Source organism: Aquila chrysaetos, chromosome 11, assembly GCF_900496995.4.
Source record: "Aquila chrysaetos chrysaetos chromosome 11, bAquChr1.4, whole genome shotgun sequence".
NCBI classification, from domain to species: Eukaryota; Metazoa; Chordata; class Aves; order Accipitriformes; family Accipitridae; genus Aquila; species Aquila chrysaetos.
In genome coordinates, this window is record NC_044014.1 from 22,952,664 (window position 1) to 22,975,972 (window position 23,309).

At 54.0% G+C, this 23,309-nt stretch overlaps 1 protein-coding gene across 1 annotated transcript; it reads left to right on the plus strand.

The window, feature by feature from the left end:
* The first annotated feature begins 445 nt into the window (after positions 1–445).
* Positions 446–22,876, plus strand: PITX3 (paired like homeodomain 3). The gene is made up of 4 exons (XM_030029952.1): positions 446–711; positions 15,149–15,289; positions 20,123–20,328; positions 21,342–22,876. The coding sequence occupies exons 2-4, from the start codon at positions 15,181–15,183 to the stop codon at positions 21,903–21,905; spliced, it is 879 nt and encodes a 292-aa protein (XP_029885812.1). The 5' UTR covers positions 446–711; positions 15,149–15,180; the 3' UTR covers positions 21,906–22,876.
* Positions 22,877–23,309: the final 433 nt, after the last annotated feature.

Consider the following 23,309-nt stretch of genomic DNA (forward strand, 5'->3'; position numbering starts at 1 on the left):
GCGGCGCGGATGCCCAGCACCGGCTCCAGAGCACCGGCTCGCCGAACAGTGAACGACGCCCGCAGGCAACGGTAACGGCAGCGATAACAACAATATGTAAGTGTACATCTACATATACATGTATATATATATACACGGACACCCCCTATGTGCCCCCAGGGCTGGCAGAGCAGGGAGCCCAGCGGCCGGGTGATGCCCCCTGCCCGCCGCTCAACGGGCCCCGGCGCGGCAGAGGCGGCGGCCCCGGTGCGGCGGGACGGGGGCGGGGCCAGCGCGGAGGGGGCGGGGCCTACCGCCCTCCTCGGCGAGTCCGGGGACCGGGATGCGGCGGGATGTAAATGAGTCGCGGGGCGATTGGGCGGTGGGAGCGCGGGGCGGGGCCGGGGCGGGCGGTGCTGGACGGGGCGGGCGGCGGCGGGCGCGCAGCTGGAATGGGGCGGGCGGGAGCGGGGCGCCCGGTGCAGCTGGCGGGGGGCGCCGGCCGCCCGCCATAAAGTGAATGGCCAGGGTGAATGGGAGGCAGTCGGCCGGCGCCCTCCGCCTCCGCCCTCCCCGTGAGCCGCTGGCCGGCAGCGAGGCGCAGAGTGCCCAGGGAGCCGGGGGGATTTACTTTCTGACAGCGGCAGAGCAGCCCGGGCCGCGGGGCGGGGGCCGGCTTCGCCCCTCTCGCAGGATTAAGGCCGCCCAGCCGAGCCCGCATCTGGAGCCGCTGTAAGTGCCCCTCCGTCCCCGGCCTCCCGGGCGGGGTTCTCCCCTTCTTTCCCCGTGAGCCCCTCCGTGCCAGCCCGGGCACCCCTCCCCGCAGCCCCTCCGACGCTGGCGCAGGGTAAGAGCATCCCCGGCGGGGGCGGATCGGCGCGCTCTGCCCGGCGGCGCGGGGGCAGCGCCGGTCCCGGCCGGGGCCCGCTTTCCGCCGCCTCCCGCGGGGCGAGGGGCGGCAGCCGGGGGGCAGGGGGAGAGCGGGCGGATCGAGCCCTGCCCTGCCATCCCGCAGGGGTCCCGGGGCCGTGTGCGGCGGAGCTGCCCCCCCCGGCGCTGCCGGGACCGCCGCCCGCCCGGCGGCGGGGCGCGGCGCCTCCTCCGCTCTGCCCTTGCAGGGCCCGGCGGCCCCCTGCCCGCCGCTGCCGCCGGGGTGCCGCAGCCCCGGCCGCCCCCTCGGGGCCGCCGCGGGCCCCTCCCGGCAAGCGGTGCCGGAGCCTCTCGCCGTTGCTAAACTTAGTCATTTTCCACTCGGGCGAGCGGGGCAGGGGCTGTTTAAATTAGCCGGGGCTCGCTGTAAATAACGGCGCTGCGGGCTGCGGCTCAGCTGTCTGCAGGGTCCGAGGGAGAAGGGCGCGGGGAGACGTCGCCGGGGAAAAGGAAGGCAGCCCGACGGCTTTTGGACAGTTGGATAAATTATATTTATGTAACGGGCTGGCTCCTGTTTACAGCAGAGCCGACCTCCCTGCAGCGTCGGGGAGAGGGCGAGCCGGCCCCCGCGGACGGGGCGAACCTGCCCCGGGACGCCGCTGGCTGCCGCGCCCCGGCGGCCGGGACTCCCGGGGGCCCGACCGGGAATAAAAGACCTGGCCGGGCTGCGGGGGAAGGAGCGGCGGCGAGCGCCGACCCCTGCGGCGGCTCCGCCGGGAGCTCCGAGCCGCCGCGGTGGAGCGCGGCCGCCCGGAGCTGGGAGGCTGCGGGCAGAGCCGGCCGCCGGACCTCCGGGCGCTTGCACGGGGCTCCGCCGGCTCCCCGGCGCCGGGGGCACGGTGCAAACCAGAGTCCCGCCGTGTGCCCGGGAAGCCCGGCCGACCGCAGCGGGCGCCCGACGGAGCCCGGTACCGGCCGCTCCCTCGGCTATTCCCCGCTCAACGAGTGCGGCTCCGGGGAAGGGGCTAGCCCGCCAGGGCGGCACCCCCTTCTCCTCCCCCCCCGTCCTCTTCCTCGGAGCGGGAGAGACGGACGGCTTCGCCCCGGCTGGCCGCGGCTCTGGCGGAGGAGGGCGGACGGGGCGGGGGCCGACGCCCGCGCTCCGCCGCAGCTGCTGGAGCGGGCTGGGGGGGGGGGGGGCGGCGGGGCCCCGGGGGGGGGCGGCGGGCCCGGTGCCGCCGAGCGGGGCACACCTGTCGGCCCCTCTCCCGGCGCCCCCGCGGCTGGACAGCTGAGGCGGCGGGCTGGGAGTGTGCTGGCTTCCCCCCGCCCCCAGCAGCGCCAGGGCCCTGCAGAGGCGCTGGCGGGGGTCGGTGCAGCCCCCCCCTCCCCGCCGGGTCTGGGCAGCCCGGAGCAGCGAGCTCCCGGGGCTCCGCACACCTTTCCCACCCGGCCTCGCAGGGGTGGCCGCAGAGGGGCACGCTGGTGCAGGACCCCGGGTGTGAGCCCCCAGCCACCACGCCGGGCTGTTGCGCGAGCTGGCGGTGCAGCAGTCAAAACCAGTCCCTCGCCTGCCTCCCCGTTCCCTCACCTTAGAGGGACGCAGCCTACCGACGGATGGGCCCATGATCCGTGCACATTCTAAGTGGAGACTAGGGCTGAAGGCAAAGAGGGGAATTCGGCATCCCCCAGACAAGCTTGTGGGTCCTCCACGCCTGGCCCATGGCCTGGAGGATGCTAGGGATGAAATGGCTCTATCCCCCCTGCAATTTTGGGAGATGCTAAAAGCAACACCTCAGGAAGGTGCCTTTCAGGGGCGTCACCCCTGTTCCGCCTTCCAAAGACAGGGAAAGGACCACCTTTCTGGTGATGGAATCACAGTCTCCCTGGCTCCCTGCACTCCCTCCCAGCCCCTCGGCCTGTCGGTGAGCCGGAGGGATGGGTGTTTGTGCAGGCTTCGACGGTGCCTTGCTGTGAGGGACAAAGAGCTGCTTGCTGGCTCCTGAGGGACCAGCAGAGCACGGTAGCTGCTTTCAGTCTCCACAAATGTCCGCAGAAGCAGAGCAGGGTTTGATGTTTCATCAGCAAATGGTCGTGCCATGCCCGGTACTCCTTACAGGGACCCCTCACGGGGAAATGTCTTTCCCCGACAGCCTGGAGAGGGGTCTGGGGAAGGGCAGTGTTTTTCTTGCTGTTACTGGTGTTACTGGGTTTGTGTGACCTGCAGCCCAGGTTCCCCTCATGAACACCCATCTATATTCCTGAGTTGTCTCCTGTCCAAGGCACTGGTTTAAAAACCAGTATCTCTCTCTAGCAGAGGAACCGCTGCAAGCCTCACTTAATATCTATTACATTTCTATAAGGGCTTAATTCAGGCAATTAATAGATCTGCAAATTGTGACTGGATTGCAAAAGTATTGGTTAATGTACCTATGGAGAATTGGCAAAAAAGAGTGGCATCTTTTCTCTCTGTCAGATGCTACCCAAAACCTTGAGATTGAGAGGTGAGGCTGACTTTGGAGACTGCCAAAAAGAAAAAGCCAGAAACCCGATCTAGGAGACCGCTCCAAAAGGAAGACGAGATGAGCTGGGGACATGAGGTCTGTCTCGTGACCTGGCACATGTGCTCCAGCTCTGGGGACAGGGGGGGTACCTGGGCTGGGAACAAAGTCCCTGATGGGGAGAATCGGTGTTTTCATGCTGTGTGCCCTGTGTCGGAAAGGCAGCGGGATGAGACTGTGGGGCCGTGGAGGGTCAGAAATGGGAGGCTGTGGTGTCTCCATGCAGGCTCAGTGATTATCTGGCTGTTTGAAAATGGGAGATTGCTATTTACTTAGGGCCTCATGGCAGAGGGGGCAAAGCTCTCCCTCTTGCCGTGGGCTGCTGGGGCTGAGGGCATTGGGCTGTGCCAAGCCCGGGCATTTGCTGTTGGCAGGGGGACAGCCTCCACCAACTGGCATCGAAGTTAGTGCTGAGGCCATAGGAAAAACCCTCTCTTGTCAACACCCAGCTGAAATGGGCTGGGGTTTCAGATGGCTGGAGAAGGAGGATTTCTGAGGCCAGCCCGCCGCGCTTCCCTTCCTCCCCTTTGTGTGCTGCTCCCCCCCTTCGCCAGCACCCCTGCCCTCCTCCCGCCTCACCTCTGAATATTAATGCCTCTGGCAGATTGGATAATAATGTGACTGGGAATTGAATGAAGCTGGTTATTAGCTCTGGGCTTCCTTGGGGCATTTAAGGGAGTCCACAGGCTGTTCCTGGAGGCTCGGCAGCATAAGGGACCGGGGCCGGACTCAGCGCAGAGGGGGTTGCTTCTGTGGGAAAGGATTTGCTCGAAATCCTCATCTCCCTCTGACCCTGGAGGAGGACAGGTATGGCAGCCTGGCCAGAGCCGCAAATTCCCGTGGGATGGTTAGTGATGGATCTGCTGGTTTTCAGCAAGAATTAAATATTAAAAGTTGTTTTCAGGAAGGAACTAGGAGATCTAGCTGGGCAGAAGCTGAGAAACGTTTCTGTTATTATTAGGCTTTAAAAAGAGATGGGGAGTGAGCGAGTGAGTGAGATCCCCCCCTTCCCTCCCCACTGGTGTCGGAGTACTGCCCAGCAGATTGAGGAAGAGGGCCAACTCTCCACACACTGAACAGGAAATTTCCTGCTGGTTTGCAGGGTACAAGTTCAAGCTTAGAGCCCTCGTTTACTGGAGAGCTGCACCTTAACGATGTCTCTCCTTGGGAGCTACCTAGCCTCTCCATAGGTGGATCTCTGGATGCTTCAGCATGAAGGGAAATATCCCTGTTGTGCAGAGGAGAAACTGAGCTCTGGTAGAATTACCTGATCTGAGCTGAGCCAGAAATACAAGCTCTGTTCCTTGACCATCAATCCAATGCTCTTTGCTGTCTCCCAAACCGCAGCTCCACCAGAAAATAAACATTTACACCCTGTTAACAGTGCAAAATAGGAGGGAAACTAGAGCTGAATTTGCAGAAGCTGCTATTAATTTTGTCCATCTGATTCTTCAACTGTTCAAAGTGTTCAGAGATACATTAACGGAGCTGTAGCTGCTGGGGATCTCGGCTGATGTGGGGAGCTGGGTCCTGCCTGCATTAAATTAACCCCTCAAAATCACCATCAGAGCTACTGTGATTGAAACACCTGTTTGTAAACCCCTATCAAAGAAGTTCCACAGTCCCAAACCTGAGAGCCTAAGAAATACTTCTGTCTGTAGGATATAGCACATATGCTGCTCTATTTCATATAGCCCTGATCCTGCAGACTACTCTTCTTAAATAAACGCATTTATTTGCTACTTGGGGATCTTCAGTGGGATGGCATGGCCTGGAAGGCTCAGTGCCTGCAGAGCTGCCTGCAAAAACTGAAAAAGTACAAAGATGAAATAAAATGAATGACCAGAGAGTTTGCAGTTACTTTCGCCTCTCTTTCTTCCTCTTTGTTCCTTCTTTGCCCCATCCTCATTTCAAGCAGAAGCATTCCACACACCCCATTGCCTTTTCTCCCCCTTCCAATGCTGCCATTTATGCAAGTCTAATTTTTTTAAAAAAAGCTTATTATAAATGACCAGCGAGAAGTATGAGGATTTAACTGTAAATCAAGTTGACCTGTCTGTGTGTGGACGTTTTTATTTACTCCTCTTTCTGAAAAACAAATAAACAGAGAATCCCTCCCAAATAAAGCAGCTCCCCACTTAGATTTGAACACACTTTAAAAGAAATCTCTTTTGTTTTAGCCATTTTTATTTCCTGTTTGTTTCTGAGCTTAGACTTGACAATGAAAACCACATGAAATTCCCTTTTTGTTCCATCAGTTTTATTTTTGGTGCCGCAATATCCCAACTTCCAGTTCTACAAGTTGGGGTTGCTTTTCTTTTTTTGTATGCATTTATTGCAAGGTTATTTTTTCAAAGTAAATTCATGGAAGTTTTCCTGCAAAATAAGTAAGACTTTGCAAAATAAGTAAGACTTTCTAGAGGACTGGGTGTACCAGGATGATTAAAAAAATAAAATCTAAATCTTTAAGCTAAATCAATCAAGTCATAAAGGTCAGTCTGGGTATGGATCCGTACCTAACCAGGGAGAAATGCCAAAGTGACAAACAACACGCGCTTTTGTGTCCCATTGATAAGAGTTTCGCAGCTTAATTTTTGTTGGGTGGGTTTTAATACCAGTGTTTAGAAAACCCAGTGCTTGAGCTCAGATGTGCCCCTAGTCCCGGGCCACGGCGGGAGGCTGGGCAGGCCGTTCCTGCTGCCCTGGGGCCGCAGGTGGGGTTTGCTGGCAGGCTGGCACAGCGGGCTGGGTGAGGCAGAGGTGTTCCAGGGTGTAAGGTCCCCGTCCCCAGAGCAGGCAGGCTGGCCGGCCGGTTGAAGGGAGGTGGTGTGACCCAAGCGGCAGTGTTTTGAGACAGCTCACTTCCCTCTGCCCGGTCCCTTTTCTGTCTGAACCACTTTGATGGGATTGCCCGAGGGCCAGACTGGATGAGTAATTAGGGCTCTGTAGCTTGCTTTCCTACCCACCCAAACTGCCTACCTCCCAAGGCTCCGCATGGGATGCAGCCTCTAGCAGATGGAAAAACTAAGGAATTGGGGGGGGGGGGGGGGGGGGAGAGACAGACTCTGTATGCAGTCCTTAGGCAGTACAGTGCATTTCAGGATCCTGAAATTCAAACCTCTTGTTTTGCTGCTTGTGATGTCTGTTGTGCCCCCGAATTTAGGGACACGGGGCGGTTTGCCACGGCCCCGAGCGGGGCACCTGGGCGAGAGGCTGCGGGGATGGAGGGCTGCCAGCCCTCCCTGCTCACCCACCCGCCGTTCCTCCTCGTCGTTGCCCCCGATATGCACAATTTAACCGTCTGCTGTGGGCACGGCACAAATACCAGGCGGTCTGTGGGCCTGATCCTGCCAGCACAGGCCGCTTGCAAAAATGCTGCAGGATCGGACCCAGCAGTGTTTGCAGTGGGGAAGGGTAATCACCTCCCTCAGCCCCCTTCAAACAACGTCTGGGTAAACAGGCTGACCTTCAGGGCATGTTGCAAGGTCCATAAAGGCAGAGTTGGGGGGAGCGAGCTCCAGCATCTCTCCCGGAGTCACCCTCCCCCTGCCCCAGCCCTACCAGCCGCAGGATCCCGAGGAAGAGGGGAGGGATACTGCGGGCTGAGATCATCCGCTTGTTTTATTCACAGCAGCCTGCAAGGGTTTTCCTGCCAGAGAGCTTTAAAAAAAATTTAAATATAAATTGCTGGGGGGGGGGGGGGGGTGAGGAAAAAAAAAAGACAAATCATCAGGAAACCTTACAGCCAGGCGCAGCAGACATCGGCTCCCTCCAGCGCTGTGGGTTTGCACTGTGAGACAACACATCCCTCCGAGCGAGCCAGCCGCTTCTGGGCTCTCATTGCCTTAACCAACAGAGCCACTCTTTGGCCATGGCGGCTGGTGGGGCCATCACGGCACCCTTAGCAGTCACTACTTTTCCCTTTGCAGCCCTGCAACCCTCTGGGCTCCGCCAGGTTGTTTTAAAACAACGATCCAGCAACGTCACCCCCCAAAAAAGCTGCTTTATAGCTGCTGGTTTTGCCAAGTTTTGTCACAGAATAAATGATTATGATCAAGTAGAACTTCTCCAGAAAGGATTTCTAGCAGAAGTGCTGATGGATGGCAGCCACGGGCAGCTCTACAGTGCATCGAGGTCTGCCAGCCGTAAGGGTATGACGTGCCGACGGCACGGCAGGATCCTTCCTGACCTTCAACCCCCTGCATCACCCACTTGATTAGGGGCTTTCTTGAGCTTGTTTACTAATTGTGAGAATCATTTACATCTTCGGTAATGTCTGAGTCATCTGTTGCCCTCCATCTGCATACAAAACTCCTGACAGCAGCTGGAGTCATAGAGCTCCAGTCCTTGATCTCGCTATCTAAACCTCCCTAAAATGGGCCAACTTTACGGCGGCAGAGATACAGAAATGACCCTGCCATGCTGCTGCGAGCACAGCCCCCATGGGAATCAGGCCAGTTCCCTTTGACTGCCGGAATAATTAGTCAAATTCATACAATCACCCAAATAAATACAGCAATGCATACCGATCTGCTGATGCCAGGCCCTGCTGCCCTTTGCTGCTGTGCGAGCAGCGCGTGTCTGGCCCCTGAGCTGCAGGCAGGCTGCCTGTGCCTCTCACTCCTGCCCCAGATCCTGGTTTGCAACTGTCTCGTCTTGCTCCCGGCTCTGCTCCTGCTCAGCTTGTGGGTGCAAGAGGAGATCACGGTCCCTCATACGCTGTGGCTGTGCAAGTATTTCTCCCATGTGGACATGGGCAGATCCCACGGTGCTGGCATGGGTCGCTTTGAAGCCAGCCGGGGCTGTGGGAGCGGGCAAGGGCAGGCAGGGACGAGTGGGGTCGGTACGTCTGGGCCGGGCCGATGCCAGTGCTCTGCTTTAGCGGGTCCTTTGTTTCAGTTGCAAGATTCTCCCCAGGCAGAATTTCTTACTGAAATTGGTCTCTTTTCTCCCTTCGTCAAAGCAAAGGGATTAATTTCCCTGAAGGACTTTTCTTCCCCCGTAATTGCAGACCACACTCTCACTCCCAGCACTCCTGCGCCGTGGAGCCTCACCACGCCAGCAACTTTGTGCGATCGCCATTTGTTTGGGCAAAACTGAGCCTTTGCTGATTTATTTTGTTCCAGATGCCTAACAAACAAAATAAGCCATAACAAAGCATGGCTTTATTAATATAACTGCATAGTCTGTCAGAAAGAAAATCCCAGTCCTGGCTGACGGAGCCAAGGTGCTGAAAGCCTCGCTGAGGCAGAGCGTCCAAGGGATACCAGAAACCCAGCCGGACACCGCGAGACCTGCAGTGCAATGCTTACAAGAATGCAAGAAGTACAAACATTTAGTTTAGGGAAAAAAACCCCAACTTTACAGAAAGTCTGGCAAGACTTTCCTTCTGTGTTAGGATTAGCTCTTCATTTCCAAATTTTGGGCGCCATTTCAAAAACTATCCAGGAAGGCTAAGGGCAGCACTGGGTTCCAAAGATACTAATGCAAATAGCTTGCTTTAAGCCAAGCCCAAGCACGTCACCCTGTCTCTGCAGACCCCCACGCTTTAGCTCAGTGAGGTCTGCACCAGTCTGGTCCGGGGGCCGCAGACGCAGCCGTCGGGGAGGACGGTGCGTTATGTACAGGGCATGGTTACATCAGGGCGCTTCCCCAGCGCAGCGGCACGGTGCGGCCCATCAAATAAGCGAACGGGACACATTCCATTGTGGGCTTTTTTTGCTGTGGACATGGGTATGGAGCTGTCAATCCTTGGGACGTTTCCATTGTGATAATCCTCCGGAATACGGGTGATTTATTAACCCTGTGCTGCCCAGAGCAGAGGTTTCAGCGGTCACCCTCCTCCGCAGCTGGAGGCTCCTGTCAAAGCGGAGGAAGCAAGCGGCTTGCTCTCACCTTGCAGGCTGCCGCCAGCCCCTGGGGAATGCATTAGGCAGTGTCCAGCAAGGCTGGGCATTTCCCTAGCACCTCTTATCTGAGGATCTGGAAGCACTTAAAGGAATTTTGCTTCATTGCCTCTACTAGCTCAGATAGGCTCATTAACATCATTTTCTGAGATGAAGGATGGAGTCTCAGAACAGCCAAGCGGTTCTACCTACATCATAAGCCAAGTAAGTGACAGTGCCTTATCTCCCCATCCTCTTCCTGCCTCACGTTATCAGGAACTTCTCCATGGAGCCACGCACAAAAAGAGTGGAAACAGCCTGAATGCCCTCCTCAAAGCCAGCCTATGCCAATGGCTGCAGGCAGGAAGCCCAGCAGCCGTGGCCCGGGCTGCTGCGCTTAGCGTGGCATCACACACTGCCAGTGATGCTCTTGCAGCCCACACCGTGTGCAGGGCAGTGCCAGCCAACTTGCTCTGACAGCAATAAGATACCAAGTGCCTCAGGGAGCTTTGGGAATTCCTACTGATGGGAGGAAAAAAAACCCAAACCATGGTCTGGGCTTCAAAGCAGCACACACCGCTACAAAACAACCCACCATCGGAGCTCAGGAGTTAGTGCCCAACTGCAAGGACTAAATTGAGAAATAAAGTTTATTGTAATGTGTGACTCAGCCCTTGCTGGAGGTCGATAATCCATTTCTGAGAATGCACCCAAAAGCACTGCTCAGCTAGCCTGGGGCTGTGCACAGCCTGAAGTTTTTGGGAGGCACGCAGCTTGCTCTGCTGTCCTGTAATGGCTCTGTGCTCTGGGTCACCGTTTGGCTGCTGCTGTTTATCTTCCAGTGATTAATGGTCACTCTTGGTTCCTGCTGCAATTCCATTAAGATTAGAGACTTCAAGCTACACTGAGATGTTTAGCAGTGGGTGACCCTGGTTTCCCCATAGTTGTATTTCTGTAGTCTTGAGGAAAGAAAGATCAACTTGTCTTGTGTCCCATCCTTTTTTCTTTCTAGTTGCAGGGAAAGAGCCTGTTGCAGGCAGCACTCATGTCAGCCAGCGAAGAGAGCCTGGCTCTCGGGTTGCCATGCGATTCATGTGCAGTGCACGCTGTGGCACTTGAAATCCCAGCCCACAGGCACTCTGATGGCACCATCCCCTGAACAAACACATGTATCCAGAGAACAAAATGCTATTCCAGGATTGAACAGGCACAGCCTCAGCCCCTTTCCCTTTGACATGGGGCAGAGGAAGAGGCAGGGGCTCCACCTTAGCTCAGCTCCTCCTGGGGACCAAAGTATGGAGGCAGATCATCTTCCTGAAAATGCACAGTTAAGAGTCCAAAATGTTTATCTCTGCTAAAAGTAAGGCAGCACACAGGGAACATGAGCACGAAAGGAGTGAAGCAATCGGCCAGACTCCATCAGGAATCTAGTTACTCCCAGCAGTTTGACTTCTGGGATTGATGGAGCAGGAAGAGACAGCTCTGACCCCAAGACATCTAGTGTAACATCATACCTTCACCTCAGGGGATGGAAGAAAGAAAAGACACCGACCCCCCAGCCGATCGCGGAGCACCTTTCAGCCTGAGGGATAACCCTGAACCCTTTGTGGAGATCAGCAATGCCAAGCAGAGGCTGCAGCTACCGTGGGCCTGGCCGGAGGCACAGGCAGTGGGGGAAGCTCACAGGTCTGTGGGGCTGTGCCGATCTGCGGGAGGGAGCCCAGCCAGTTGGGCTTCCCTCCTACCTGTGGGTCACCAGTGGTCCGTATGCTGCTGCTGCCTAGGTCCTCAAGTATCAGGTCCCCTGCATGCCCATGGGAAGCCAAATAACATCAAAACAACCCGAGACAGCTTTTCCCCTCCAGATCAACCTGCCAAAGCAGGTTCAGCAGGTAGCCTGCTCCCCGACAGTAGCGCAGGGAGTTGAGCAGCACGCACTTGTCAATCTGAAGGCAGCTCTCAGCAGGCAACATCCACTTCACAAAAGCCACCACTATAATTAGCCTTACTTGGCTCACAGTCAGCCTTTATGTTTCCTTCCTGCCCCTCCAAAAAAACCAAGCAAAGGCATCTTTGCTCCTGACCGATAGAGCAGCGTGTTACTGAGAACCAGGAGAGAGGTCACAGGGGCCCTCGCTTGCTCTTTTTGGGTAAACAAGGTTTCCCTCCTCACGTAGAAGTGCGCTTCTGCTCCAATGGCCCCAACATGGGCAGCTTGACACTGATGCAGAAATGGAAAGGGGGTGAATTTGAAATGAGAAAAGGCCCAGAACCAGAGCTGGTCTCTTCGCCCTGCCCTCCACTGTGCCCACGGGGCAGGGACAGCAGCTCCCAGTCCAGCTGGAGGGCTCCCTGTTGCACGGGAGCCAGGGAGAGGATGCACATGGGTAGCAACTGGAAGAAAGGGCGTGTTTGTTACAGAGTTGGGAACCTTTACCTTGGGAGCAATTGCGTACGTTGATAGAGGGAGTTACAGGTACTGGAGCAGGCTAGGAGCCAGCGCTAGTTTTACAAAACTGAAACCACTGGGCAAGCCTGGCTGCATATTGCTAATACAGGAGCTGTGCCTAAAGAAACTGTTCTTTTATGTTAAAAGTGAGGTGAAGACTCAGATGGAGATAAATTTGGGTTTGTCTAAAGGTGTTTTTGAGGTGCCAATTTCAGTAACTCCCTGAGACCAGGCAAACAACTTGATAGAAATGCCATGAAGGTTTAGTGTTGACTTTCTTAATGTCTCTGCCTACACCGAGATCTAGCCAATGTGGAAGAAAGCTCCTTTAATTAAATCCGAAAGGGCTGTATAATCTAGAATAATACCTACAGCCTTTTGTGTCAGTGGCATGGGGTTGCCTTTGGGTAAATACATTGGTACAGAGCTCACGTGCTGTCCCCATTGCAGACTTTTCCTGTGGTCCTTCATAATCATGCTGAGCAGATCCCCCTCTCCCTTTGCTTTTGCTTCTCCGTGACCTGCTCAGTGAGCTGAGGCAGCCTTCCTTGATGCCACCATATAGGGCACATGCAATAGGTACGTAATTACATCTATACATACAAAATCTCCTCTCTGAAATCCTCCTGGTTTTAAGTTCAGTTCAAAAAGCAAACTTGTTCTGAGCCACAAGTCCCAGTTTCAACTTGAGTGTGGGCCACACTTTAAAACCAGTTTTAATCTAGGTGCCCACTGCATCTCTGAGGCAGGCCAGGCATGCTACGTTGTGCCTAGCAGCTTGGATCAACCTCATAACCACTGCACTGGTGCAGTTCAGGATGGGGCATGAATTTTCAATCTGGGACTGGCTGCCCCTGAGCCTTGTACCTTGTGTTGTCATTTACACCTATGGAACCAGCTGTAAAATACTCCTCCCTGATTTTCCCATCTTCGCTCTAGTTTGCACAGATGAAAGCAATGCAAGATGTGCAAAAAGAGTATCAAAGCAAACAGGACCCTGCACAGGAGGACAGTGTCCTTCAGTTACAGCAAGGCAGGTCTGAATTCCTCCTTAAATCTGGTCCAGTACAGAGTCAAGCCCTAGAAGAGAGGAAATTGTGCTTGACAGATGCAATCATATGCAAATGGCTGTAGAAGAGGGGAAATTATCATCTACAAACATTGGGCAGAAATTCCATCTGCCGCCGCCTCAAGAAGGGCTCTTAATAAATTCTGAGACAGCAAAGTGACACACATCTTAATCAAGACTTAATCCATGGAATTAATTCACTGCGCGTTTCTGCATAATTCCGAGAGTAATGCTAAAAGCCATGGCAATATCAGCAGCAGATGGACTCCCCCTACTCCATGCAAAGGTATTATAGAAAACACAGCCCCTGTCACATCACTTCGTGTACGTACACATGGCAAAAAGCAACAGGGCTGTACCCTGCTGCTGCCAGGAACTTACACAGCCGGCGGACATCAAAGGTCAGGCTTGCTGCGAGGTGGAAATGGAAACCAACCTCACAGCAAAGATGGAGCCCCTGCCACTTCTCTCCCACAGGAGAGGAGCAGCCCAGAGCGAGGCAAAGGTCTGGGAAACAGACACCAGGTCCCTTCATTAGATGCTGCTTTCGGAGAGCACTGATTGAGGCTGGTGTTGAGACAGATTCGTCAGCGCCCGGGAAAGGCTAGGGGTGGAGGTCAAGCGAAGGGGAGAGCCAGGGAAACTGCTGGTGATTTTGTGAGCAAGATCTGCTGCAGAAACTGGGCAGATAACCATTAGAAATGGCTCCTTGCCCTCTTACCACGGTCTGGGAAGCACGCTGCAGGTATGGGGGTCAGCCTTGCCAAGGGCCCTGGCAGCAGCCCTGCTCAAATTGGTAGGAGGTTTTAGACAGCTCTGAAAATACATTCTTAGTCACTGTCATCCACCTCCAAAGGAGGTGCAACAGCTATGCGATTAATCTCTTGTTTACATGTCTAAACGCTAGTGCAGTCCAGACAAAATACTGCCTTCAGCAGGCTCCCTCCCTGACACGCATGAATTTGAGGGGCTGGGCAATCGTTTACCAGCTAGAATCCAGTCTTCACAACTGACCTCCACCTGCAGTTTGGAAATCCCAAACTTCTGGTCCAAACCCCCCTAAACCCAGGGGTCCCAGATCCTGGCACAGTGCATCAGCTGCTGTTATGGTTTAGAGTGAGAGGCTCCCTAGCTGGGAAGGTGAGCTATTAGCTGGGGTGACTAGAGTTTCCGGGGCTATGGCCCCCTCAAAGCGGTCCAGCCTTCAAAAACCATTACACCTGCATTGGTCCTGCATACAGCAGGGTTATGACCCAAAACTCAGATTAAGGGCTAACGCAGGGCCAGTTCACCTTTCCAGGGTGATGTGGCTGGACTTGTAGCCCGTACTGCTTCATGCCTGCCTCTTCGTGAGTGTCCAGGGTGGTCCAGAACAAAGTGGTGCTCTCAGCTGAGCTCTTCTGGGCAACACAGGTGGAGGGTGCAGGGGCCCCGAGGAAGAGCATGATGAGAGTAATTGATCCTGGGACAGAGGTGTGGAAAGAGGTGGTAGAGAAATCCCAGTGGTGCCCGCAGTTGTGGGGAGCAGCACCGCCAGCTTCCCAGCTGGGATGCTTTCAGCCAGGGGAGGTGGTTCACAGGCACAGGACAGTCACTTGGGAGGACATGGGGAGCCTTCAGCCAGGACGACCCAAGGGTGGAAGCGAGCTGCTGCTGCAGCCAGGATCACTCATTCCCAGGCACCCAAGGGTGCGTAATGCGATTCCCGTGTTAATTCAGGCTACAGAGGTCCTTATGTACCCCAGAGGACTCCACTCGCACTGCCTGGGTCCCTGCTTGCAGCAGCAGCTGTGCAGGCAGACATGCCTTCCTATCAGTGCCACGCACAGGGGTGCTCTTCTTTTGCGATTGTGTGTGTGTACGTCTGTGTTAGTGCTCTCTGGACAGCTTTACTTGGGCTTGACCGGTTTGTGCAGAAGCAAGGGAGAAAGAGGAGGGAAGCTGGGCAGGGAGGATGGGAGAGGTGAGATGTCTGGAGAAGGTGCTAACAGCCCTTGGCTGGTCCAGAACCACTTCCTCAGATCTCCGTTACACAGCATGCTCCCGGTGTTGCTATTTCAGTCTGAATGTCACCTATAAATTGGAGGCTCTTTCTCTGAAGGCTGCAAATAGAAGTGTCACTAGATGATCTTTGATTTATAGGGAAGCTCAGCAGAAAGCCTGGCATGTCCATTTTCCAGCCAGGAAACTCAAAGGGGTCCAAGGATCACAGAGGGATCCTTTGCTTTTCCTAGGTCTTTCCTCAAGGGTTGGCAAGTCCCTCCCAGAAGGGGTGGGGAGAGGTCACATACACAAATTCATCTCTCTAATCACCCTGTGCCTGCTGCTTTTTCAGATTCCTTGTCCTCTGCCACCCATCCCTGCCCCATGGATTTCAACCTGCTGGCAGACACGGAGGCTCGCAGCCCAGCCTTGTCTCTCTCAGACTCCGGAACCTCTCAACACGAGCACAGCTGCAAAGGGCAGGACCACAGCGGTGAGTGCAAGGCTCAAGATGCAAGAGAGGCCCTGGCCTGTCCTTGCGGGTGGATCCGGGTGGCCAGTGGCTTGCAGGAGTCGGCTGCGGTGCTCCCAGGGACACGCTGAGCTTCCTCTCATACCATAAGCCAGCACAGTGCCACAGCAGCACAGCTGTCCCAGCAAGCAGGGGGAAGACATAGGGCTGCGTAGCGCAATGACAGCCATTGGGAGGGCAAGAGCACCGTCCCGGTGATGTGGTTGCCTGCAGGAAACCACTGCTGACAGAGGGCACAGCCTGTTGTGTGCAGGAGTCGGGCAAGCTGGGTCACTGCCCAACCATGATTTTATTGTATTCACCTAAACTGGGTCCCCAGAGCAGGAGAGCTCTCCCTACAACATGGGAAATCTCATCCAAGGGAGAGAAGGCTACACCTAGTTATAAGTTGCCCCCCCCCCCCCTTTTTTTTTTTTTTTTTTTTTTTAAACTTCATTTAAGTTGCTTAGGTTGAAACTTTCCATGCTATGGGTTAACCTTGGGCTGAACTTTCCAGGTTCAGGCAATAAGAAGGAAGAGAAATACTGTCTTGCCCCTGCTTTAACTGAAAAATCATGGTCACCTGTGTCTTGGTGCAAGGCTCCGCAGTGAGCTGCTCCTGTCCCAAGGAGGTGCCTCTGATCATTCCCAAAGGCTGAACCAACCCCAAGCCTACTGCATTCTTTATCAGGCTCTGAAGAAGAAACATCACCATTCACGCCTGCTCAGAAATCAGCTACCAAATGCTATGGCTTCCCTGGATTTTGCATCTGTCCTGTGACCGTTCCATCCCTTGTTGCTCTCGATGTGGCAGGACAATACAAAGCTGCTCCTGCCAGTGCCAGCGCGAGGGAAGGCAAGGGCCAGGGACAGCCTGCTGCTCCCTGCGTAAAGCCTCCAGGCTCATCCGCGTGCAAAAGCTAATAAGCATAATGATGCAGATTAAAATTCCCCGGAGTAAGTATCATGAAGGGAGTTACGCTGGGATAACTATGGTCAGAGAATCCACCCGCCGAATTCCCTGCTGCACGCGTACCTTAGTTGGGCACATCCCCAAGCTCAGTGGCTCCTCGTCAGCTGCTTTGGATGCATGGCGGTCGTCTCCATTCAAGTGGCCTTCCCGATCAAGCCCACCCTGGCGCGCTGCAGAACTGCCAATTTAGGAGCTGACTTTTTTTTTTCCATTAGGCATGAGCAGCTAATTCCAGCTATGACCGCAGTCGTTTCATTGAGTGGGCAAACGTGCACGAGATATATTCCACAACCTATTTTGGGTTGACAATAAACGCCGGGTGCCTGGCTACGTCACTCCCCACTGTCTTAAACGGTCTAGAAATAAAATGGTTCTGGGGGACGGGTGTTTGCCAGCACTACCTGCATGCGGAGGCCGGCAGCTTGTGCATTCACACCAGAGAGGCCAATGGCAGCCACATGTCACCAGTGCCAGGCAGAGCAGAGCGTGCCACTGAGGGCTGCCCCAGCGTGGGGCAGGGCTGCACTTCTGGCACTTCTTGCCTGTCCTCAAGAGAGCAGCCTGCCCACTCGTCCTCAGCTCTGCTTCCTTCATCCGCAGAGTAAGAGTTCCCGAGGAAGGGAACACAAACCTTGCTTGTCTGGGCTCAGCTCTCAGACATCCCAAGTGTCCTCTGACAGTGTGGCATGGTTTGTGACACCCCTTTCCATTTGGTTTCATCAGGCAACACAAGTCAGGGGGAGAGCGAGGATAAGGTGACGACCTACCCTGCATCTCCCTATATTCTGCTCCTCAGCGTGGATTCAGGGCACCCACAGGGTCTGTCCTTCCTGCGGGGTCTCTCGTTTCCCTATATTGCCATGCTTTTGGTCTCCACTCCAACGTCCAAGCTCTGCACCATTTACAGAGGGCACTTTTCCCCTGCCTAGAGAAGAAGCAGAAACAGAGATGACACTCCCTATAAGCAATGCTCAGGAAGAGCCACAGGTAGCAGGTACAGAAGCAGAGAGAACAATAAGAGGAACATGTAGCTGCAGAGATTTTTCCAGGCTCAAAGTCAGGACTCCTACATCTCCTTGGACTTCAGAAGACTTATAGGAAGCTCTATACCAGAAGGTATGGAGAAGTCAAATACCAAAGCAAGATACTTGGTGAGCTCTTCTACCCACGTGCAGCCAATAAGCCACTGGTACCTTTGCTCCATTCTTCTTCCCTCTCAGTATAGTTTCTTCCTGCATGAAGGGCGGTCCTGAGCAGGAGCTCCCGATCAGGGCACAGCTTCCAGCTTGGCAGCAGCCCCTTTGGAAATCCACATTTGTCAGGGACTCCTATGGGAACATATCCCCTGTATGCATCAGGCTCTTAACCCAGACTTAGCAGATGAACAAACAAACCAAATGTCCCTTCATCTGTACTGAGCCATTCCTAATAACTAGGTCAGACGTGGTGGCATCGCTCCCCTTTTAATCCATTTTTGAGATGGATAATGCAGGAATCTCCCTCTTCCAACACTGGCTTAGAGCACTGAGCTAGAGAAATCAGATTTATCTCCTTGGCAAGAACCACTATAAAATAATCCACATTAAAAGCATGCTTCCAAGAGTTCTGCTGAACGTGGGATTCCCACATGAAGATGCTCATGGGAACGAGGAGAGTACCAGAAGACCACAGCCAGCTCCTACCGTTCCACTTTTCAGATCTTATGGCTTTGTCTGTTTCAAGAGTGCACTGGGAAAGTTCTCATGTGGGCACACCTTGGATGGAACCATGATCTGGTCCTGGCACTGGGAACAGGAGACAGCACCTTCCTGCTCAGCGGAACCAGCTTGTGCCCTGCTGTCATGAGCAATAGCCAGCTTGCTCTCTTTGCATGAGCTTTCCTGTTGGTGGATAGCATTAAACATGCCACAGAAGCAGAGGCGGCTGGTGGGGAGCCTGTGGGGAACCCACGTGGCTTCAGTCAGTGCAACATGTACCCATAGAAAGAAACCTTTTCTGAGCGCACCCAGGTTTTCCTCCATGAAGAGCGAGTGCCTCTCCTGCCACTGCTTTCCATGACTCCAGCATTGCTCCCTTTGGAGGAAGGCAGGTGCAAGGAGGGTGTTCCCAGGAACAGCAGGGAGAGATTTCTGAATTAACATGCTGCCACAGGAATGGGGTAGTGGCACCAGGTTCCTGGGACTGGAGTGTCTCCCAGGACCGGGCTCCACTAAAGCACCTGCTATTGGGTACAGCACTGCTTGGCAGCAGAGTCCTTTCTCTGTTGGGGCTCAGATGCTTTTCAGCTTCTCTCTTAGGCTCTCTCTTTTCCATTTAGGTTTTATGGGGTACATTTTTCCAGAGCACATCCATCTGACTTGAGGAACCCTTTTTTTTCCTCACCCACCTGTATTCCAGGTTACTGTTTTCTTGCCTCTCTGCTTTTTAAGGGGCTGTACAAGACACCTTCCATGTTAGGATTTTTCTGGACTTTGAAGTCTTTTAAGCTAGTTTCCACTTAAAAACCACAACCAAACAAAAAGTCCTTTTAATATGAATCTTATCAGAGTGATGCCAGGATTTTTAAAGGTTCTTCTCCCAGATGCAGCAGTTCAGCAACTGTTTGCAATAATTTCTACTTAGTTTAGCTGAGTACTTCCCACTGTAAAAGAACATATCCCCTCCCTGCTGAAAACCTGATTTTCAGTTGGAACTGCTTCACCTTGCTTATAGATTAGAGGAAGGAGGTGGTGAACATCAGAAGTTATTTTCACTGGAATAACTTTCTTCTATGGTGGCTTGTCTTGATTCCCAGCAGAATTAAACATGACCTGTAGCTTTCCTCCCTGTGGTTGTCCTCCGTAGATTGCCCAAGTGCTCAAATGTGATATTTTCTTTTGATGGTGGCAAATATTTATATTTGCATTCTGCCCCTGTTTGCAGAGTACTGACAGCCCCAGGAGTGGCTGTGGCACAGGCAAGTACCTGACTGCCCACCTCCAGCCACAGGAGCCCAAAGCTCAGCATTAAAGCCTGGGCTTAATGCCTAGGAGGAGGCTGAGCAGTACTTTTCAGTTAGATACCAGTGTGAACACTGGAGAGTTTCAAGATGTTCATTTAAGGGGCAACAAAGTGAAAGATGCTGCCTCTAGGTGAGAGATCTTCCAGTGAGGAGGAGGGCAGGGGTGGAAGGATGCGGAGATGCTGGAGTGGTACATGGTAAGGTCTAAGAGAAGCCACCTCTTACTTTTTACAAATAAAAATATGTGCACCTAAGAAAGAAGGTAGAGGAGTAAGAAGGGAAGAAGGATAAAAATTTGTGCTTCTCAAATTTAGTTAATTTAAGAGCCTCAACTTGCTATCATTGGCAATTTGCCCTTTCCCATCACTTGCCCACAAAAACACTACTGGATCTTTTGCTGTGTTGTAAGTGGCAATTTCTGTTCAGTTTTTTTAAAGGGCACCTTAGGCAGAGACTTTTAAGCAGAGCAGGAAACTGCTGGCCTGGGTAAGTTCTGCCACTATTACCCATTTTAACTGTAACAAATGAAAATCAGAGATTAGAAGTTTGGAAAATCCAAGTCCAGTCACTTGGAAGCTGACATCCATTACAGCAGTTAAATGAGGGCAAGCCGTGCGGCATCAAGGGGCCATTAGTTGTGATGCAGGGTGGACGCCTACTCCGAAGGGCGAGGGAGGAAGATGGGACCACTTCTGTGGGTACAGCTGGAGCTGCTGGTGGCCGCAGCAGAGGGGGACCTCACTGAGCATGCACTGGTTGCTCCAAGGACACACTCCCCAAATGCATCCAAGCCCCCGAGTTAACTCGGGGAATCTATCCCATCTTTCTGTTTCTTGCACAGACACCGAGAAGTCCCAGCAAAACCAAACAGACGACTCCAACCCTGAAGACAGCTCGCTCAAAAAGAAGCAACGGAGGCAGAGGACACACTTCACCAGCCAGCAGCTCCAGGAGCTGGAAGCCACTTTCCAGAGAAACCGTTATCCAGACATGAGCACCAGGGAGGAGATTGCAGTCTGGACCAACCTGACAGAGGCACGAGTCCGGGTAGGACTGCAGCCCTCCCGCCTTCCCAGGCCCAAGCTTGTGGGGAGGAAGCTGGCTGTGATACAAGCCACCAAGCTGTCCCCAAACCACAGAAGGAATTAGGGGCCCTAGAAAATTTCCCTGTCTTGAAAACAGCTCACCAGGCTCTACACCAGAGATTTGACACACCCAGCCACACGCATACCCCATGCTGGTGGTGCCTTCCCCATCCAGTGCCACCTTGCAACAGCACAGGGAGATGCAAAGCCCAGGCTCTGCCACGCAGAACCCCACCAGCTGACTGCCCCGACCCAGAAGACCCCTTCCTTGCAGTGCCATTGTCCCCCAGCCTTAGCCTTGCTGGAGGGCACTCTTTCGGGTTCCCAAACCACTGTGCACTCACAGGCATAGTGTGGCAGGGCTCCAGCTGGAATGAGAGCTTCTCTCCTCTGCTAGAAATATGAGTTCGCAGCACCATGAATAGCCTTCCAGCAGCTTCCACGCTCTAGGAAGTTATATTGTTTGAGTCCCTTCAATGCTAACAAATTTTCCTTTGTGTGTTGGAAGACACACTTCTAACACTCCACCCTAAGCTGGTCCTGAGGTGAAGTCAAAACAAGAGAGTTACTTCCTCCACTCAGCAGCTCTCAAACCGCATCACCCAAATACTTTGCTCCCAAGTCACACAACCCCAACCCCTCCTCCTGGGCTGTGGTCACTTGGAAATATAGCAAGTATTTTCCTCCCTTTTCCCTGTATAAAGGGCATCCATTTGTTGAGTGAGGTGGGTTATTCTGTATGTTGTAAAATGGCAGTAGCTAAGTTTTGATTTAGGTGGTGATTCTCACTGGGCGATAACCCTGCAGCCCAGACCTCTTGCTGCAAACCTTTCCTGATGCTCAGCCTCCCAGCTGCCTGGGAGCATCCCCAGCCCTTCAACAGCTCTCACCTTCCTGGGCAAAGAGACTGGGGCAAAGCCCCTTCCAGAGACAGCCCAGAGTGATTCCCATCCCCTCCCACTCTCTCTCTTGCAGGTCTGGTTCAAAAACCGCAGAGCTAAGTGGAGGAAACGGGAGAGGAACCAACAGGCCGAACTGTGCAAGAACAGCTTTGGAGCCCAGTTCAACGGACTGATGCAGCCTTATGACGACATGTATTCCAGCTATTCCTACAACAACTGGGCCACCAAGGGTCTTGCCACCAGCCCGCTCTCAGCCAAGAGTTTCCCGTTCTTCAACTCCATGAATGTCAGTCCCCTCTCCTCCCAGCCCATGTTCTCCCCACCCAGCTCCATCGCCTCGATGACCATGCCTTCATCCATGGTCCCTTCTGCGGTGACCGGAGTACCGGCCTCCAGCCTCAACAACCTGGGAAACATCAACAACCTGAACAGCCCGAGCCTCAACTCTGCTGTCTCATCCAGTGCCTGTCCTTACGCCTCAACAGCCAGCCCCTACATGTACAGGGACACATGCAACTCCAGCCTGGCCAGCCTGCGGCTGAAGGCCAAGCAGCATGCTAACTTCACCTACCCAGCGGTGCAGACAGCGGCTTCCAATCTGAGCCCTTGCCAATACGCCGTGGACAGGCCCGTATGAAGGGCTGCCTTCCGCCAACCATGGACTTGACCTTAGCCTGACAAAAGGAGACCTTTAGCCCTACAACAGCGTACGTCCTGCAGAGAATGAGAGTGAACACGAGAGAGCAAGAGAGAGAGAGAGCACGGTGAGCAGGCAGACGGACCTCTATGAAGATTTGTCTAACTATCGTATGGTGAATTTTGACTGTCTTTCCCCTCCCAAACCCCTTCCCCTCTTGCCCACCAAACCTCCTCCTTCGTGGTAAAGAAACCAAAACAGTCTACTGGAAGCCCCACGGGGAAATAGGAGCCCCAACATGCAGGGTGCCTGACCCACAGGCAGCAGAACAAAGCGTGTTTCAGTCTGCCTCTCTGAGCCCCACAGGAGGGAGCTCCCCAAATCCATGGGACAGCACAGGCAGCCAGATGCCACCCCTGCAGGGAACAGCCACGGACAGGGCAATGTGGGGGCTGCCATTCAGTGCTCGGCTGACCCCACCTCCCTGCACACATGCGAGATTTCAGTTAAAGACATCTTGCCCACTTATTTATCACACAGCCAGTAAGGAAAGCCTTGTCTCAGTCAATTGGCATCTCTCTTTATAATGCATATATATGCACGGCCCTTCAGACTTGAAGCCTTTAGGAACTGGGAGTCGCAAGGATATGAAATATGTGTGTGTATATATATCATATATATACAAATACATATATTGACATTAAAATATGCTTTTTTGTTTTGTACGTGAAATAACGTACAAAGTAGACCTTAAAACCAAAAACCCTGTAAAGCAAGCACATCCACCGAGGTGGCATCCAGCCTGTCATGCTTTACTGCTTCAGTCATTTCCAGTCAGACAGGAACACCTTTGCCAGTGTACATCCAAAGCATCTCCTTTTGCAACAATCAGCTCCCCCTTGCACATCTCCTTCCCTTCCCTTCTCCAAATCCCATTTCCAAAAAAGATAATAAAATAAAAGTTGGCACAATCCCTTTGAGGCTTCTGCCTGTCTGGTTATTGAGAGCACGAACCTGCATCTGCAGACTCAGAAATCGAGCACCAGCAGCCCAGGTGAGAGCAAGCATCCTTGGGAGCGCTGGCACAAGGCAGCCCAAGTTGGAAGAGGGGCCTCAGGTCTAGAGGAACCATCTCTGTTCCTCACAAGTTAATCACCTGGCTCCTCAGGACAGCAAAAGCCCACGGACACAGTATGAAGGGGAAAACAAGCCCTCTGCTCCCTGTCTGCGTGCATGCACTGTGGCAGGAAGGTTGAGCCTCTCCTGGCTCAGGCTTCCCTGCCATGCTGGATGGGGCCCAGGGGAGAGGCTGGCTTGCAGCAACCTGCCCTGTTTCTGTTGGGAAAGCCGTGAAACAGGGGTGGCTCTCCCAAGATGTACATGCACCAGGGGGACCTGCTGCTT